The sequence below is a fragment of the Vidua chalybeata genome, chromosome 4, assembly GCF_026979565.1.
Source record: "Vidua chalybeata isolate OUT-0048 chromosome 4, bVidCha1 merged haplotype, whole genome shotgun sequence".
NCBI classification, from domain to species: domain Eukaryota; kingdom Metazoa; phylum Chordata; class Aves; order Passeriformes; family Viduidae; genus Vidua; species Vidua chalybeata.
Genome location: NC_071533.1, coordinates 23,921,679 through 23,939,892, shown reverse-complemented (window position 1 = coordinate 23,939,892; position 18,214 = coordinate 23,921,679). Strand labels below are relative to the sequence as shown.

General features: G+C 39.5%; 1 protein-coding gene across 1 annotated transcript in view; it reads right to left on the bottom strand.

The window, feature by feature from the left end:
- Positions 1-7,557: 7,557 nt before the first annotated feature.
- The window catches only part of BANK1 (B cell scaffold protein with ankyrin repeats 1), a 137,178-nt gene continuing 126,521 nt past the window's right edge, over positions 7,558-18,214 (bottom strand). The window contains exons 12-16 of the mRNA XM_053941621.1: positions 17,584-17,652; positions 16,281-16,465; positions 14,614-14,677; positions 10,041-10,090; positions 7,558-8,164 (exon numbers count right to left, since the gene is read on the bottom strand). Of these exons, the coding sequence (XP_053797596.1) occupies positions 10,080-10,090; positions 14,614-14,677; positions 16,281-16,465; positions 17,584-17,652 (329 nt within the window). The 3' untranslated portion in view covers positions 7,558-8,164; positions 10,041-10,079. The remainder of the gene's footprint in view (positions 8,165-10,040; positions 10,091-14,613; positions 14,678-16,280; positions 16,466-17,583; positions 17,653-18,214) is intronic.

The following is an 18,214-nucleotide window of genomic DNA, read 5'->3' as shown; positions in this document are numbered from 1 at the left end:
TTGAAAACACCGCTTTCCATGTTTGATGGTTAACAGTTCTGTCTCTGCATCTAAAGTCAGCAACAATTTGATCTTGCAAATAGTCTGCTGGAGGCTGCTTCAATGGCTTTACAAGAGTGAGCTTGAACACTGGCACATTACTTGTGTGTGTGCTGCAGACCTGGGATGGTCCATCTTGAGGCCTTTCAGAGCCTTCTCTCCCCACTGCTTCTCTTTTTCTGCCAGCACTGGAACACAGAAGCCGTTCCTGTAATTGGGAATGTGTGTGTGCAGCTGGGCTGTCAGCAAGGAATAGATGTGGGCGAGTGGCTGAGGGAGCATGAATGAATGACTGAACAGAGGCAAATGCAATAAAAGCTGTGGGTGGAAAGAGAAGGCTTGGAATCAGCTCACCCACCACTTCAATATGTTCTTTACAATGAGGATACAAGCAAGAAGAGAATGGAGGGGTCTTTTCTCCCCCAGCTGCTGGAATACAATGTAGTTTTGTCTTGGATGTATTTTTGCTTCTATGCTCCCTTTAGGAATGGGAAAAAGGCCCTGGTTACCAGTGTTCTTAAAAACATAGTTAAATTTCCTGAATAAATAAACTGCAGCTTCTGTGGTGAGTGCAGGGAGTCTTGCTTAACTTAATGCTCCATGGAAAGCTGCTAGATAAGGAGAGCTTGGCTGTGTGAGGCTGAACAAGCAACTGACTATGGGATTTTCTGATATCCTAAAACCCAAAGTGTTTAGCAAAAAGATTAGGTCAGTGAAGCAAAACAGACATGCGGATGTTTCATTAGTCTGTTCAGTTTGATGCTATCTGTGACTTATTCATGGGGATAAAAAAAAAGTGTGTTTCCCACCATTGAGCTGGTTTCTCTCTGGACTATGTTGTGGTTTGGCTGTAGCTGGCTTGCAGAAGTTTAAGGAAGAATAAAAAAAGAAATTTCAGTGTGGCTGCAGAAGGGTTGGCTGGCATGCCATGAGGAAAAGCATGTCCTTTTTGGCCTTCTGGGAAGGAAACCAAGCAGAAGGGAGATGTAAGAAGTGTGTGGGTGGATATCTCTCAGTTTTTCTTCCTCAAGGCATATAGCAAGCTGAGATGGGTGGGAATGGAGGGAGGAGGGTGTGCTAGGCTCAGCTGTTCCTACAGATGCAGTAAGTGCTTGAGTGAGGTTGAGCAGGAGAGAAACAAACATTATTATTGTGTGACTTCCTTTGAACTAGGGGACTTAGATGCTTCCCTGTGGTGCATAACTTGTTCCAGCCCTATCTAATCTTGTTGTCTTTGATTTTGGTTTATGTTAATTTGGTATTCTGTGGAAAATGGAGCGATATTTCAAATGCCTTCTTTCAGCTGCCTGTTAATACAGGTATCTTGACCTCTTCATTGAGGATTACTCTGCAACCTCAGGTTAATAACCTTGCAAGTGAACTAAACCAGTCTCTTCCCTGAGGCAAAACAGTCTCTTTTCACCCTGTTGTTGGTGTCCCAGAGTATGCTCACATTCTTACACATGCAATTTGAGTCATTCGCTTCCTCAGGATCACCACTACAATTTTTTCCAGTATTTTGCTGGAACATAAACGGGCTGTTTAAATTAGCTTGGAGAAGTGAAACTTGCTGTAATAATACAGAATTTGTTAGAACTTTGCTTTGACTTCAGTTGGACAGTGATCAGAGAGGCCGTGCAGGTTAAATTTCTGCTTTTCTTTGGCAGTATCATAAAAACTCTAAATTATGAGTTTTACAAGGCAAAATTGTGTTTTACAGCACTGGACTGTAGGAAGTAATTCTGTTTCAAGCACCAGCAGAAGCATAGTTTTCTCAAAGACTCTTTTGGGAAGCTGACCCATGCTCTGGGGAGCTGATTTTGTTAGTATCCTGATCTCAGCTTAATTTTGCAAGCAGTCAGTGTGTTTACTCTAAAATGCCTCTAGTGTGCAATCCTGTTTATCTTGCAAGGCATACAATTAGGCACAAATCTGACATCTAATATGTAAAGCCGGTAAAATAAATAAGAACTGTGTTCAGATCACCAGTCAGAAATAGAATGCAAAGTCTGGTTAATGACACTTGAGCAAAACAAACAAATAAACATACCCATAAAAATTGAGGAAACACAAAACTGTGTGATGGCAATTGAGTTCAGTGTTCAAGCTCATGTAGCAGGAAATATTAATAAAAAGTATCCAGAAAATGAATAATCCTGCCTAAGAAGTGTTATAACATATCTTTCCCCGAGACTCATTTTACAGTGTGCTCACATCTTGTAAAGCTCTGTTTTAGGTGGGCAGGAGAAAATAAGAAATGATGTGACAATGCTCAAAAGGCAATGAAATTATCAGAGCAGAGGAATGCTGCCACTTCTTTCTTTCTCTTATTTCTGGAATTACCACAGGTGTCTGATACTGAGAGATAAAAATACTTCAGTCTTTTCCCACAGGAGTTAGGGTAATTTCAGCCTCTTCTCAATAAACGAAAGCAAGTCAGGTATGGCATAAATGCAACTTAATACTCATTTGATGGATTAAGAAGAGAAGAATCCTCTGTAAAGCCAAGCAGAATTTTCTCACTTGTTTTGGTCTCATCACTTTTTGGTCACTCTTCCATACCAGAGCACTTGTATCACTGTTGGGCATGATCCATTAAGTGAGATTGAAACTTGAACAAGAAGGCAGTGGAAATTGAGCAGGATAAAATATGCATTGCAATTTGTGGTACCTATGTGGCATTGTGTAGTAATATCAATCCCAAAGTTTTTAATGTGTTAGGGCTGGAAAAAGCTAATTTTTTAGTATTTTTTTCTTTTTTTTTTTTTTTTTTTTTTTAAGTGAGGAAGATTGCTTGGCTCCAAAGGTAATTGATCAGTAGAGATAGCATCAGGAACTTTATTTGTTGCTTCCTGTGGTTATAGATTCACTGAATGCACTCTAAAATAGAAAAGTAATGTAAGTTCTTGACTGTATTGTCTGTGATGGAGTTTTAACTTAAAGGAAGGCTTCCCTCTTGTGGTAATGGTGCAATTTACCCCTTGCCTAATCCTTTCCCACTGTCCATCTCCTTTGTGTCTCTCCATACTTCCTTGTGTGCTGTGAACCAGAACTAGAACTTGGGAGAATGGCAGCTGATGTGGGCTGTGTTTGGTGGCTGGCAGCTGCTGGCATTTGCTTGTCTAGGATTTGATGTCTAGGTTTTTGTCTAGATTTTGATGCCTAGTCAGATATCAGATTTGGGTGGAAAAAGACAGATAAACCTACTAACACGGGAAAATGAGAGGCGTGAGGTCACCTGCCATAAGCTGTATGTTCAGTTACTTACTGCTACCTTGTGGTGCCTGACTCTCATTTTCTGAGTGCCACTGAAATCTAAGCTGTATATAATTTATGTTATGTCTGTGGGATCCTCATCTCCAGCCTGAGGCCACGTGGATGTTCCTGTGGTGTAATAAACAGCAAAGGCCTGTGCCAGCCCACACCTTGCAGGTAGAACTGCTTATGATAACCTCAAAAACTACAGCAAAGTTTAACAAGTCTGCTTTGTGATCTCCCTTTAAGTTTGGGATTTTTTTCTTTATCTATAAATATCTTTGTATGAAAAGACTTCTGATAACAGCACTTAATCTAGCAAAGGAAGGTATTGCAAGCACCAGAGAAGGTGACTGAATTACCCAAATCCACGCTAGGAAAAAGTCCTTCAGATAATTGTTAGACCTATATGTCTTGCCTTGAAATGCACTGGATCCAGAGTTACTTTCTGGAGAGTTGCTGTAACCCAACCAAGCCTCATAGGTTAGTGCCCTGGGGTGAAATCTTTTGTCCTGTCTTCTGCCAGGATTGAAAACACTGATTCATAATGAGGTATTTTAGCATTACAATCGATTAACTTTAATGCTGACTGATTAAAAATGCTGTTTTTTGTATTTTTGTTTTAAACCAGACCAGGTGCATTCTCTGTATGGATGGTAACAGTAAGCGTTTTCTGGTGAACATTTTAGCATTGTATGTCACTTGCATCTGCAAACAATTGTAACTTATGTGCATATTTTTTACAGTGTTGGGCAGCCTCAATGGATTCTTCACCTCTGTGGGACCCCTACTCTCTGTGTGTATGGAAGGTCTTTGCAGAAGTGAGCTGAGACCTGAGTGCTTTATTCCTGTTCTTTTTTTTTTTGTAAGAAGAGGCTGAACCAAGCGTTTGAAATTACTGTTGAGAACTGACAGTGCTGCTGGTATGGGTCTTCTGATTTCTTGTACTAGGAGTCTGGCATAAACTGACTGCTGCTTCCTTGGGACCACTTTCTGCCTCCATTAAACTCTTCCCTGCTCTCTTGATGCAGTTCTTAATTTCAGCTACTGGGTCCCAGTGTGTCTAGAGTGGCTGAGTATGTCCCTCCACCTTGCTTGTTGATGGCTTGTCTTGGGGCCTATTTCTGGCATGACTCACTCCAGCATTACTGAATTATGACTCTGAAGTTTGTCAGGAATAAAGCTGCTTACAGTAAATGAAGGGGATGAGCAGTCAGTCTACATGGCTCTGCCTCTTCTTTGTTATTCACACCCCCTCGAGCACTGTCAGGACAACTCTTGTCATTTTGCTCCTGCTCTTCTCACAGTAGATGTTTCCTGTGAAGACTGAAATCCATCTTCAGCGCTGTTTACATTCCTGCACAGATTATAGCTTCTTTAGTAAAATGAAGGTAGGACTTGATTATTTATTCTCAGTCTGCTGCACGTTACACTGGTGTTGAAATGCTATGAGTATTTTTTTATAGGGTGAACATCCAGCAAGGCCATGCCACCCCCTCATGGATGACAGGCTACATCTGGAGGTGAGTTACCCCAGCAAAAGTGGGCAACCTTTGAGCACTGCTGACTCACTGAAACCTCTCCTCTAATGGGCCTCCTGGCAGACCAAGCTTGCTGATAACTGCAGTCACTGTGGATCTCTCTGCATTGTTTTTCCTTTCTCTTGGATGTCACTGTGTTAAAAGGATTTATTTTTCAATGAGTTATTGGTTCAAATTTAATAGAATACATGTTGCCAGCTGGTGTCATTGCTGATGGGTTGGCTACTGACTCCTCTAGCTTACTAATGAAATGAAACTAATATTTTATAAATGAAACGAATATTTTTGCTATTTTAGCTAATATTTTAGAGCACCTACAACAGGGATCTTGCCTCTGTTAGGCTCTCAGGCTCCTGTGATTTACTTAATCGTTCATGCACTGCCTAACAGGCAGTTGCTGATGTTCCCTGTTAGCGAAGCACATTGGTTAGCAGAACTTCAGGACTTCCTTTGTGTTGGAATGTCTGTTTAGAAACATGTCTGAAGTTCAGTGGCACACCTTGAGGAAATAGATGGAAATCCTGCAGAAGAAAACAGACTGTGAATATTGAATATGAGAGAGGTGGGGAACAGATGCCATTTTTTTTGCAGAAGTATAATGATTTACTTGTAGCTTGAACATAATTAACTATGCTGAGATGAAGTAATTCCCTTTGGAGAAGGAAAAAAAAAAGGAATCCATCCCTTCATTTCTCCTCTGGGTCTTGGCTGGCTGCCTCAAAGTATGGGTGGGTGGGAATTCTATGTGTATAAACAAAACCCAAATGAACAAAAGCCCTGTTTTCAACTTGTTGCTCAGACATTGTGGAATTTAATTCTGTAGAAATTGCATTGTTATGGATGACACACAGTTTTTCAGGAAGATTTTGTAGACTGGAAGGAGTTGATCTGGGTTTTGGTGGGGTGTATTTTGTTTGGTCTGGGTTTTTGATGTTCTACATTATAATATCAAGAGTCAGAGGAGACTAGAATGATGAACCAAGCAAATCTGTGGTGCAGCAGAAGTAGTTCTTCGTTAAAGTGACAACTGCATGTCTTCCCTATGTCTTGCATCCTTTTGAGACTGCAGTGCACTCTGTAGTAGAGCTGAAAATACTCTTGCTTTTTGTAAAACAGGACTGCCCAAACCTGTAATGCTGGTGCTGCCCTACTTGGGATGCCTAGAGCAGGGCTTGGATGAAGCAGCAGAATTCCAAATAATTCCAAAGAACAGGAGTTGCTTTGTTACGGGTAATCCTAAATTCTCCTGGGCTGGAAACTGTGGAGTGTCACATTGGAGATGCAAATACACGTACGCACACAAAGTGAACTTCTATTTCCTGAGGGGAGCTACACTCAGGCTTCTGCTTTGTGTGTTTGGCAGTGTTGCTGTATTGTTACACTCTGTTTTTCCCCAGGAAAAATCATACTGTTTCCTTGCTGCAACTGTCTGTGCTTTATTTTTGCAGATTTCCAGTTTTGCAGTTTTTTGCAATTGACCACAACTCTCTGCATTGCCCAGGTGCCCTCTCACTGGAGCACAGGAGCCACTGGGCCACAGCCTCTCCCTTGGCAGCACAGAGAGCATCCAGATCCTGCTTGGAGGTTTGGGAGGACTGACTCCCTCCCAGGAAAGGCCCCTTCATCTCCTCTGCTACAGAAACAAGCAACAAATGGCAGAAAAGACAGCAGGTACCAACATGAAGAACATTTTCATTTTTTGTTTTTACTTCTCCATCTACATGTTGTCAACTCAGGAATGCTTGCCAGAGGATACACTGACTAGCTAGGTTTGTAAGAATAGAAATACTGTATATTACATATATATAAAAATATATATATTATGGAGGGGAGAAAGAAGGCCCTCTTCAGGGGGAAATAACATCTTATATTCGTTTAGATTTCCAAATAATTCTCCCCACTCCCATTTCCATGTAGCCAGGTAAGTCTTAAAACATCCCAGCTTCTCCCCTCTAAAGCCTGACAGCCTCATGGCCCTCAGCTCAGACACACTGACTGCATTTCCAGCTCTGGAATACATTACACTTTTCAGGGCTTTTGCTGTGGTTCAGGTAGCTTTGTATGGTACACAAAGCCATGTTGCCACACTAATACAGTATTCACTGAATATTTATAACTTCATAGCAGTACATCTGCAGTACTTGTTGGGAGTGTTTCTAACAGAAATGCATGTTTTCCTCAGAGAACAAATAATTTACTGAAAATGTTTAATCAACCCATTTAAAATAGAAAACATATTTTAAATTAGTCTAAATCTATATGCTTTTGAGATTCTGTCATTATTTTAAAATTTGAACATTGGCTTTTTGGCTTATTTTTATTCCTAATAGTTCACTTGGCACAATAATTTATTGGGATTGGAAACATAATAGGAGCCTTGAGGGCTTGAACTTCAAATCCACTCTCCTCTTCCAAATTTGGGTGTCACTTTAAAATATAGTTCAGGAGGAAAACGTACTTATATTAAGGAGATTTTTTTTTCTTGTTTTTGTGCATGAAATAGGGCAAATCATCTTGCATACTCTTGTATCATCACATGCTCACATAAATTTTGTAGAATAAAACTATGGAAATACAGACCATTATACCCATTAACCATATTTATTCCTTTACTGTTGCTGTGTTAATGCAGTAGAAAGTAATTTGGTTTTGTTCTGGATATAATTTACCTTAGTCAACTTACTAAACAAAACACAACTTCCTTGTAAACCAAATTCTTGGAATCACTTTAATGCATTTGTAGATAATTAGTACTGGTTTACATAGTTTGGCTTAAGAAATTTGCTTTTATGTAAGTACAATTATTTAAACTGGTGATGAAATACAATTACTCCTAGGAAAGACAAATTTTTACACAGAGTTAATATAAAAATGTTTCAACAAAAAGTAAAAGCTAGATTTTATTTACTTTCACTTAATAATCTTTATAGCCTTTTACAATCTTCCTCTTTTTGTGCATAAAATCTACTTTTAAACAACTTATCAAGCACAATGGAAAAACTGAAATGACTTTAAAAATTATTAATCAAAGCATGCAATACATCTTTATATAAACTGTCAGCTGTCATCTTGGGAGAAGAAAAAGCAAAGAAAAAGATGTAAAATTCAGTGATGACTTTACAAGAAACCTTATTAATTTGCTTTAGTGATACTGGTCTTCTTCCAGAGCTGGCCCTGGCAAGAGGACCCAAGGCACTGGAAGTGCAGCAATGATCCCATGGCGGTGTCACAACAGGATGAGCTGGAGCCTGAGGCTGTCAGGGTACAGCTGGAACACATGTGGGATGCCAAGCAGAGGCAACTGATGTGTAGCTGGCTAGAGAGTCACACTGCAGGTAATGATGAAAAATGCCTGTTATTCAATAGATCAGGTTTGTTTAGAATAAGATCAAAGTGTATTTGTTGAAATGAGTATGAGAGAATCAAAACCATTCTGTTCCTTCAGGTCCCCCAGCCGAATATCAATTCCCTTATCCTCCTCCCACCTTGTGTAAGGAAAATATGATTCTTAGCTAAGTTAGCTAAGAACTTTGCATTGGAGTTGAAAACTCAACTGTCTGGAGAGTTTAAAACATGAGCAATAGAAAGGTAGGTCTTGAATGTTTATCTGCATTTTTTTTGTAACAGTCATACATTCAAAAATCTCCCTGAAATTAGTCTTTAAAAAAGAAGTGGTTTCTTTGAACCAATCTGAAGACAGAAAACAGCAAGAAAACTATGGAAAGGCCATAGATTGCAGAGGAGGAGAACCTTGCAGTTTGATGTGGATAATTCACAAACAGAATTTATTGAATGTTCTGGATGAATTGTATTTGCAAGTTCTCCTACATCTCTCCCACATAATTATTTTCTTAAAGTGTCAGAAATCGCCTATTCTGACCCCAGGGGTAATTCCCCTCTCCTCTGCATGATTCATCTCACTTTAGCAATCTGGAATTTATAAGCATCTCTGATATTACCCATTTTTTTGTAATAGTTTTCTGCAGCCTCAGAGCCTGTAAAATTCAAAGCTTTTTTACTCATTAAGTGTAGGTGACTTCATCTCCACTCAAGGAAACAGCTCTGTTAGGAATGCCCATGTAGGAGTTAAGCTCCCTCTTGAAGAAGGAGCAATAGTTTTTCATTTTCAGCTCAGGTCATAAGACTTTTTTTTGTTCTTATGAGAACTTTTGAAGAAGTGATTCAGAGGATAAGCAGCAGCAGAGGAGGTACCTATTGTTTCATGGTGTGGACAATGCACTCCTCCAGTGAGCAGGTGAGCAGTTGGCTCCAGAAATGGGACATGGACACACAGTTCTTGCAAGAAGCAACTTCCCTCTCCTTTACATGAGAGCAGGGTTGTAGAAGACACCCCACTGAAGAGAATCCATGTTTCGGTTCAAAAAAATAACAACGGTACCACACTGCACTCCCCTCTCTTGGGAATGTTGGAGAGGCAAATTGAATCACAGTAATTTAGCTAATAAAGCCTTTAAAATTACAGTTGTCTTCAGGAATAAATTGCATCACTTTGCTACTGTGAACTAATATTACTTCATAATATTAATAATATTACATAATAATAACAAAAATATTAATGCTATAACAATATCTTAATATAATAGTAATATAATGAGATATAAATGGAAGCACACAGGTAGCAGATAGTAATAATTAAACCCCCCAACTATTATAGAGGTCATTAGATGCCCCAAACCCAAGAAACTCATTAGCACAACCACTGGAAAATTCTGCTGTTTATGGAGACAGTATCATCACCTCTAAGCTTCCCAGCACTGAAATGACCCTTGATCTGTATTTAGTCTGAACACATCATTGTATCTATGGTTTTCAACTTTATTCAGTATGTTTGATACTGCTTGTGAAATCAGGATGTAGGACTTGATTTTGATATGGTAGCTTTTAGGTACATTAGTGGCAATAACTGGCAGGAACTCTCTTCAGCTGCACCCACAGGTGAGCTCAGTGCCTTACTGCTTCCTAATCTGCCCTGCACTAAACAAGAACAGGTTGATAGCTGAGAAAAAAAGAAGCTCTAGTACAAACCAGACTGTGTGATGATAATGGTTTATCTTGTGAAATCAGAGCCTCTGTCTGAGATGAACTTTCATTCTCCTGTTACACAAATGCACTCTGATGGAAAGTACCTCAACAAGGGTTTGTTTCCATGTGTGTGTGCACCCACATGCACACACCTGCTCTTACCTTGGGTAATTAGGCATTTGTTCCTTATCTGTGAGGCTCCTATTTGTAGACTAAAAAGAAAAAGATGCAATCAATAATCATTTAAATCAATAACCTAGACTTGTGCAAAATATCTTTCGAAGCTGAATAATTCAGAAAACACATTCCTACAGTGAGTCACTTTTTATGTGCTTTACTTCAAATAGGAAGACAACACACGTCCCTGGGAGCAAGGGAGCAAGAGACACTCTCAGAAATAAGCAGTTTTTGTGTGGGAGAATGACATGAGGTGGATTTTGTACAAATCTTACTCCCAACAGCAAGGCTGGTCACTCTTGGTGGCAATTAGGAGAGGTGAGATACATGGATATTCATTGTCTTGATGAACTCCTGTCAGCAGTGGGACTGCGAGCTTGCCTCATGAAGACCTGACTTGGTGACAAATAGGCAAGAAACTGATTTTTTTTATTTTCTAGATTTAAACTTTGAGCATTATGTGAAGCTCAAGAAATTGGAAATAAGCCAGGCTAAAGATGTTCCTTCACAAGTCCAATGGACAGTATTGTAAAGTACTAACAAGTAAGTATTTTCAAGACTAGAAGCCCTGACTGAAACACTTTTGAAGCCATGAAGGAAAAAAGCAGCTTTTATATGACTTCCTCACTGTCCAAACATAGAAAAACTTGTATGTGCTTCAGGATCCCATGTGATTTCAACTTCGCTAAGTTGGCTAAAGAAGCTTTAGTGCCTGTGAATCCAAATGCCAAAATTAGGGTCTTTGTTCGTGTTCCTGCTGACCTCGCAGAGACAATGGAAATTGGTGGTTGTGCTCAAAAATAAGGGATTTTTTTTAGTTTTCAGGGAAATCTACTTAGACACAACCTACAAGCTGGAGAGGCATCAACTAATGAATAAGCAATCTGTTAGTAACTTGGACTAAAAACAAGGCACTGATGAGGGCTGGGGAATGAAGCCAGACATTTTGGATAGCAAATGTAATCAATAACCTGCCAGTTTGTAGAATGTGCATAGTGCTCTTCTGGGTGTTTTTTTGATTAAGATGGGAAAGAGATTTGGTCTTTGGCAGCAAGCTGGGCATCTACAGATTTGGAAATCAAAATGTGGCAGAAGAAATTCTGTGGAGGATGCCTTTACTGCAGTGGATTACCTGGCTACTTACAGGACCTTACAGGAGCTGGTCAGTATTAAAATGTCTACAGCAACAGCTAGTAAAATTGCTCTTCTTGATAGGAAGGCCATTTTCAGTATCAGTACCTACTGATTTTAACAGCTAAGAAATAAATGCTTGCACTTGAGTTGCCTGTGGAAAAAGCTTTGACCTCTCCACAGCCGGCCACTTACCTTGCCAGTCTTGCCAGGGAGGCCAAGACTGAACAGATGAAACAAAGACTGAATTGCTTATTTGTCCCATGGGTATATTTGTCATTGGAGGACTACTGAAACACCTAACATTTTTTCCAAGACCCACCTTCAACCATTATAGAAGTTGCCGGCATTGAAATAATAACAGTTGTAGTAACACCACCACCAATAATAATCAATCAAGCTTAACATTTGCTTAATGCAGTATTTGTCTCCTGAAGTCCAGCTGAGTTATAGATTGTCCTCTGTGGCCTCTGTCTTGCTCATTACCTAGCAATGAAGCAGGGACACCCAATACTCAGTTCTTGCTGCTATGCCAAGCCTGGAGAACGGAGCATCAGTCATTCCCAGTTCTGATGAGGAACCTGGCACTTCCCTCCCTAACAAACAAGTTCAAGGTTCTACAGAGATTAGCAGTGAGGGGATAGCTAACTACAAGCAACTCAAAGCATCTTATGTAGCTTCTGCAAGCTTGTGCATATTTTTAGGGGCTGGATGACTAAATCTGTGGGATGTGACACACAAGGTGCCATAATGTAACTGCAATAGTAGGCAGACTTTGAAATTCCATGTTCAGAAACAGCTAAATGAGATTCACATAGGTACTTCAAATACCCAGTGGTGTAGGTAGGCATCACACAGGTTTTTAAATATTCCCATGTGCTAGGAAGTAACACTGTGGGATGCACGTGAAAGCTGTGTTGTTTTTTAAGACTTTAAAGGAAGCTTGTCTTGTAATACTTGCCTAAATATTGTCTCAGCTGCTGCCATTTGTTCTTTTGGTGGACATGCACAAACCCAAGACTCTCCAAGCCTTACCTAAGCTTAAGTAGCCTTGCTCAAAGATAAAGTTTCCCACGGGCAATAGGCTCCTTCTAGTTCACTTCTTTGGTGGTGCAGCACCCTGAAAAATCTGGGCTACTCAGATTTAAAAGTGGAGCTTTTGTCCACAAATCTTCTGTTTTCCTGAAATTTTACATATGGTATTTCTTTTTGTTGGTTTTGGTCTGTGGGCTAACATATTGGGGAAAAAAAAAAAGATACTATCAATGTCCAAATGTCAGACCAGATATTTATTATAGAGTATAGCTAAAGAATTGTCCCTGCCTGTACTTTCTACAAATGAACATTCTACATCCCTAGGCCTTATTTAGTTGTTCTTAAAACAGGGTTTTGTAGAGTGGCAGAACTTTTTGCTTTGCAGTTGATTTTTTTTAGGGTATTATTTAGTCCTATACTAAACTGCTACAAAATGAGACATGAACTTTGAGATAGCATCAAACGTTATAATGGAAGACTGAAATGAGTGCCACTCTCATTAATAACTTCATTACAGTGGAACCAAATCAAACTTATCAAGAAACTAAAAATTATATTCGATACTAATTTCTAGGAGATATTTTCCTTTCTCATTAAAATAAAATCAAATTCCTTTTCTAACAGACTTCAGATGTGATCTCTTTAAATCCTCAATCAAGACCTCAAAAACTGTCTATGAAAAAGACTATCTAAATCCTGATTTCAAACATGGAGTGTAGAGAAGGAAGCCCATGTTTTTAAAGGCACAGCAGGGAGAGTCTGTATATACATGTAAAAACTAGCATTCTTTGAATTAATCTGAGGACTGCTGACATTCACACATATCGCTTTACTAAATGACACGTGAAACAAAATGTGTTTCAAATGAATGCTCTCTAGTCTACTTTCCTTAGGAGCTTCAAAGGAGACGAGAAGGTGATTGTCATTTTTGTTTCAGAGAATTTATGTCTGGACATAGATATCCTCCCTCTGCAATCCTTGTTTACTCTTGCCATTGATATGCCTTCAGTTCTAGAGGAAGTCCATTTTTTCAAGCATTGATATATTTGATTTCTGTTGTTGGACACAGACCATAATGATTCTTCCCACTTTTTTTGTGCAGTGCAAAGCTGCTGATTTATATGCATCACAGGCTCTGTGACAGTGTAAGAGAGGGCAGTGAGGTTAGGATCAGAAGGGAATATAGCGATCATTATCTGAGTTACTGGATAATTTCACAAAATTAACAATTCTGGTGTTGATACTACATTTCTGTTGGTATGATTCAATAATGAACTCTGCAGAAGCAGGACAGCTACAGAGGCAGGACTGCTGCTGTGGCCTTAAAATGAAACCCTACAGAAAAATACTTCCCAAGAGTCACCCTCACCTTCTCATCAGCTGCGGTGATCCCAAGCCCTCAGGCTCTGAGCCCCTTGTGAAGGCTTTTGCTCAGGACACTGCCTCCCTATCAGCCACAGAGGATATTAAAGCTGAAATACCTGGACTGCAAAGCTGCTACTGGGCCAGCAGGAATTTCCCTTAATTAATTACAGTACCTCACAAGTTCACATAAATACAATGCTGTCTAACAGAATAATGAAAGCACTATTGTGCATTATTTTTTTTCTCTTGCAGTAAGGAAATAATGCATTTAGGTGATAATTTTAAATAGAGATATACAACTGGTACTAAGTCCAATGTGAAAAAAACCCCAGTTTTCCCTTCAGCATATCTAGTGAAGTCTACAGAAATCAAAGGCCTAAAACCAATACCCTCTAACAGATTCTTTTTGTGACAGCAAGAGAAAACCACTTGCATAAAAAACAGATGCTTTATACTACTGTAGATGACATTCAATCACAAAGAATCATAGAATATTCTGAGCTGGAAGGCACCCACACTCATCATAGTCTGGCTCATGGCCCTGCACAGGGCAACCCCAAAAATACCTTTTTTCTCCCAGAAGGGAAAAAAGCATCTTAAATCACCAATAGTATAGTTTTAAATAATGACCACAATCTTCACAAAAACTGCTGTAGTAGTAGAAAGTTCATCAAAAATTTGCAAACTGATGGCTGATTTACAAATAAAATATTGAAGTCATCAAGCAAATTGTTCTAAAGAAGCCATCTACCCAAATTCTGATGATGCAGTAGGAAATAGGCTATAGAAAAGCTGAGCCACAGAGACTTGGTAAATTTTCTGCCCCATTAACTCACAGTGAGTTCATCTTTGGGACGAAATCTTGACACTGCTGAAGGCCTGATTATGCTAAAATAAATGTGGTCAGATACAGAAAATGTTCATTACAAATTCAATGTCCGATCCAAAAGGGTTTGGATCAGACCTCTGCACTACACTTACAGTTCCAGGCTTCAGAGTCCTTAAAGGCAGAAAAAGCACAACTTACCATTCAGGTTTTCATTTTCTTGTCTGTTTCTGATAGTGATGTCTCTCAGGTGATGAACTTTTTCCTTTAAGTAAAAAAACAAGCATAAAACCAGCAGCAGAAATCAGTAATGGAAGTTTACTGTAGAAATAGTAAGACACTAGAAGGAGCTGAATTCTTTAGCATTCTGAACACCAAGCATATCTCTCCTGGAAAATAGTTTTAAAAGACTGAAAAATGTTTATAATGCTAGGTTTAGGATTTTTACCCAAGAGTCTTGTGGAGTTTTCTCTGCATGCAGTAAGCTACAATGATTCTGGCATTGGATTACAGTCTTGGGTGTTCTTTTCTGTGGTTTTTTTTTTTGGGTTTTGTTTGTTTTTTTTTTTTTGGTTTTTTTTTTTTTTTTGGATAAGCAATTTTTCCTCAAAAATCCAATGGATCCAGCATGAACTCAGTTCATCATGTTTACAGAAGACAAAGAAGAAAAGACCTTCCTGTGAAACAATGAAACAAAACCAAAGAAAAGTCACATATGCGGTGCAGGGTAAAAACCACCACTACAAAGTAGCTTTTTCCCTGAGAACTGAAAACAGGCCAAGTAAATCTTCCTTGAAATATGGGCATCTTATAATTTCACCAAGAAAAAGAAAGACTTATAACTCGGTGCTGCTATCATGGTACAGATTAGATATGATCTTCCTCCACAAGAAATGTCCCTGACTGAGAGCAATCCCAGCAATTCATCCACATGCTTGGCTGCAGACAGATTTGGAAGGTGGCATCCTAGTGCTGTGCTGCTGATGCCCAGCTTGGGAAAGGGCCCCCAAACTGTTCCAGGACCTTGCACTTTTGCTGTTAAGTGTTCCACTGTGATGATAAAGCTCAGACTTTCAAGTAGATGCAAACACAAAGAGCACTCTCCTTGCTGGCAGCATCTGATAACTCTTTCACTCTGAAAAGCAGCAGACTAGCTTTGCTTTTCCTCTTTCTACTAAATGACCTAAAGGACAACAAGAAATTATTTTTGTTAATGCATGACCTCACATAAAACGAGGGCATAACCTCTTCCTTCATGTGTCTTTTTAGAAGTAATTAACAAACCCCCTCTCCATGACTTGCAGCTTTGATGCAGCTCTTTCAGTGACTCAGTGTGTGGGCTGTTGTAAAACCTGTTTTTGTGCACCTCAATTTACTCCATATATTGAATACAAAGGAGCTGTAGAGCATTGCCAACAATTGTGGACTTCACTAAGTATATTCAAGCCTTTCAGTCAGGCATAAAGCCTGGTGTAAGTTAATATATTGTAATTGCTAGAATAAATGTATGCTTGATATAGTAAGGTTTTGTTAGATGACACTGGTCAGTAGCACATTTGCTTTGTTTGGTGACATAAGGTTTGTGGTTTCATGAAAGATGCACATCACCCAACAGTTTAAAACACAAGTCTTAGGAGACCAGCATATTTAACTCTGGACTTAAACGAAACTCAGAAAACCTCTCAAACAACAGTGGGAACAGGTATCTAGAAGACTCAGAACCATAACCAGCAAGCTCCTTGGGAGCTGATTTGCATATAAATAATGGTTATTACTTTTGACCTCATATGCAGAAGCAAAAACACAAGAACTTGCTTTTAGAACATCTGATCAAGATTCCTATCAAGGAACAAATTTCAAACTCATACCTGTTGAGTGGACGGTAGTCTCTGCTTTTTGTTCTGCCACAGTTTAAATCTGTCAAGGGCTTCATCCACAGAAATTGCCCCCTTTTTCACCTGTTTCTGCAAGTGGATGAGTTCTTCCTGATCAGGAGGGATCTTGTGTACCACGGTGCTGTAAGTTACTGTATCAGTGTGGCCTCTGTGTGCTTCTACAACAAAATGTACAAAGTGAGAAATGCAACAAATCAGTGAGGATTCCACCATTACTCTTTGGCAGCAGAGCAGCATCCCAAACATTTCCTTCATAACTACTGCCCTGGTCCATGGATTGTTCATTAGCATTGGTTCATAAAAGAATTTCCTTCTAGCACTACAGTTACAGTACTGACATTTTAATAGAAAAGGCTGCTATATAAAATATCCAGAGTACCTTTTTATCCTTTCTTCTTCAACATCATACATTACATATCTCAAAAGCTGTGGGTAAGATTTGGTCAGGAAGCATCTTGAAATTTCAAAAGATTGCCTTCCTCCAAGGAAGGAAATACATTACTAAATACATTGCAGCTACAAGAAAACACTGTTCCTGGAGATTATGATAGAGTGCACAGCTGGAGGGAGATGTGCATTATCAGATTCACAGCTTGGTACAGGGAGGTGTAGCATTGCTTCTCCCCAGGATACTGATACTGGAATGGCTGATCCAGAACACGTGAGCAGCCATGGAACAGGGGCTCTGAGTCCTCTGTGAGGCTGTTGCACTTGTTTCACTGCATGGGGAGTGTGGCCAGGATAAAAGTTTTAACCATCAATATTATTCGGGCCAGTTTTTCTGTTCTATCATGCACCACTATCTTCATTTCAAGCAAGGAAGGATTGTTCAAAGGGGTACCATTAATGGAATCTATAGCAGCACCATTGTAATGTGCTACAACTCAAGTAACAACTGGACTGCCACAAGTAATCAAAACTTTACATGCATCTTGGGGTACCCAGAAGAGAACTGTTGCTCTCCCCACTTCTGTCTTTCCATGGCTTGAATGGGCACAGCTGAGCTCTCCTGTCCTTCCTTGTCTTGGCTTTAACAAAATCATGAAGGGAAACAGAAAAGTGTGAAGTAATTCTGACTCTATAAATCTTTCCTACAAGACTATAACTTCCAGTTTTCTCTCTTTAATCTGATCTCTTAATGCTGGAATACCATTAAGGATATAAATTGTAGGTGGCAAAACAGATACTAAATCACCCCAAATGAAGTCACAGCAAAACTCTGCTAGCTCTACTGAAAAATATCACAGCAGTTAAAGAGCTAAATTAAATTTTGTACCAGGATTCCTGGCCTCGCAGTACGTCCTGCTGTTGTCACTGGTCACTCGACAGGCCTTTTGCTGAAACACTGCAACAAAATTAGGAGTAGAAGAAAGTTGAAAAATGGCAATAAAAACCATCACATTCTCAATGAAGGAAGGAGACTCATAAAAGCAGGCTGGAATACATTTTTTGTTCTAGTCTAAGAGTATTTTTCAACCCACTTGTCAGTCTACTCTTAATTACTTGAAAAATTGTCCTGTTGCACCGAATGGCAGGATTACTGATGTTGCAGTAACCATTACAAGACACTTTGAAGAAAATTAAAAGGATTTATCACACTAGCATATTAGGTGTCTAGAAGAAACTGCAGGATCTCAGAGTTCTGCAGATGGTACAGACACTGTAGCCTGTTCCTTATTTTATGGGGAAAACTCAGGAAGAGAAAACCCCAATAGTACCAGGTGAGAATAGTGACACTGCTGAAGAAAGTGTGTGTATTTGTGTGTACTTTATTCAAGCACTAGAAACAGCAAAGCACAAGCCCTCTGTTAGAGCAACCCATCATTCCCACTCCTGTGAAGTGGCCAGAGTACAGCCAGCCTGGATACACCCTGAAATGCAGCACTCAAACTTTTGCTGGCAGCCTA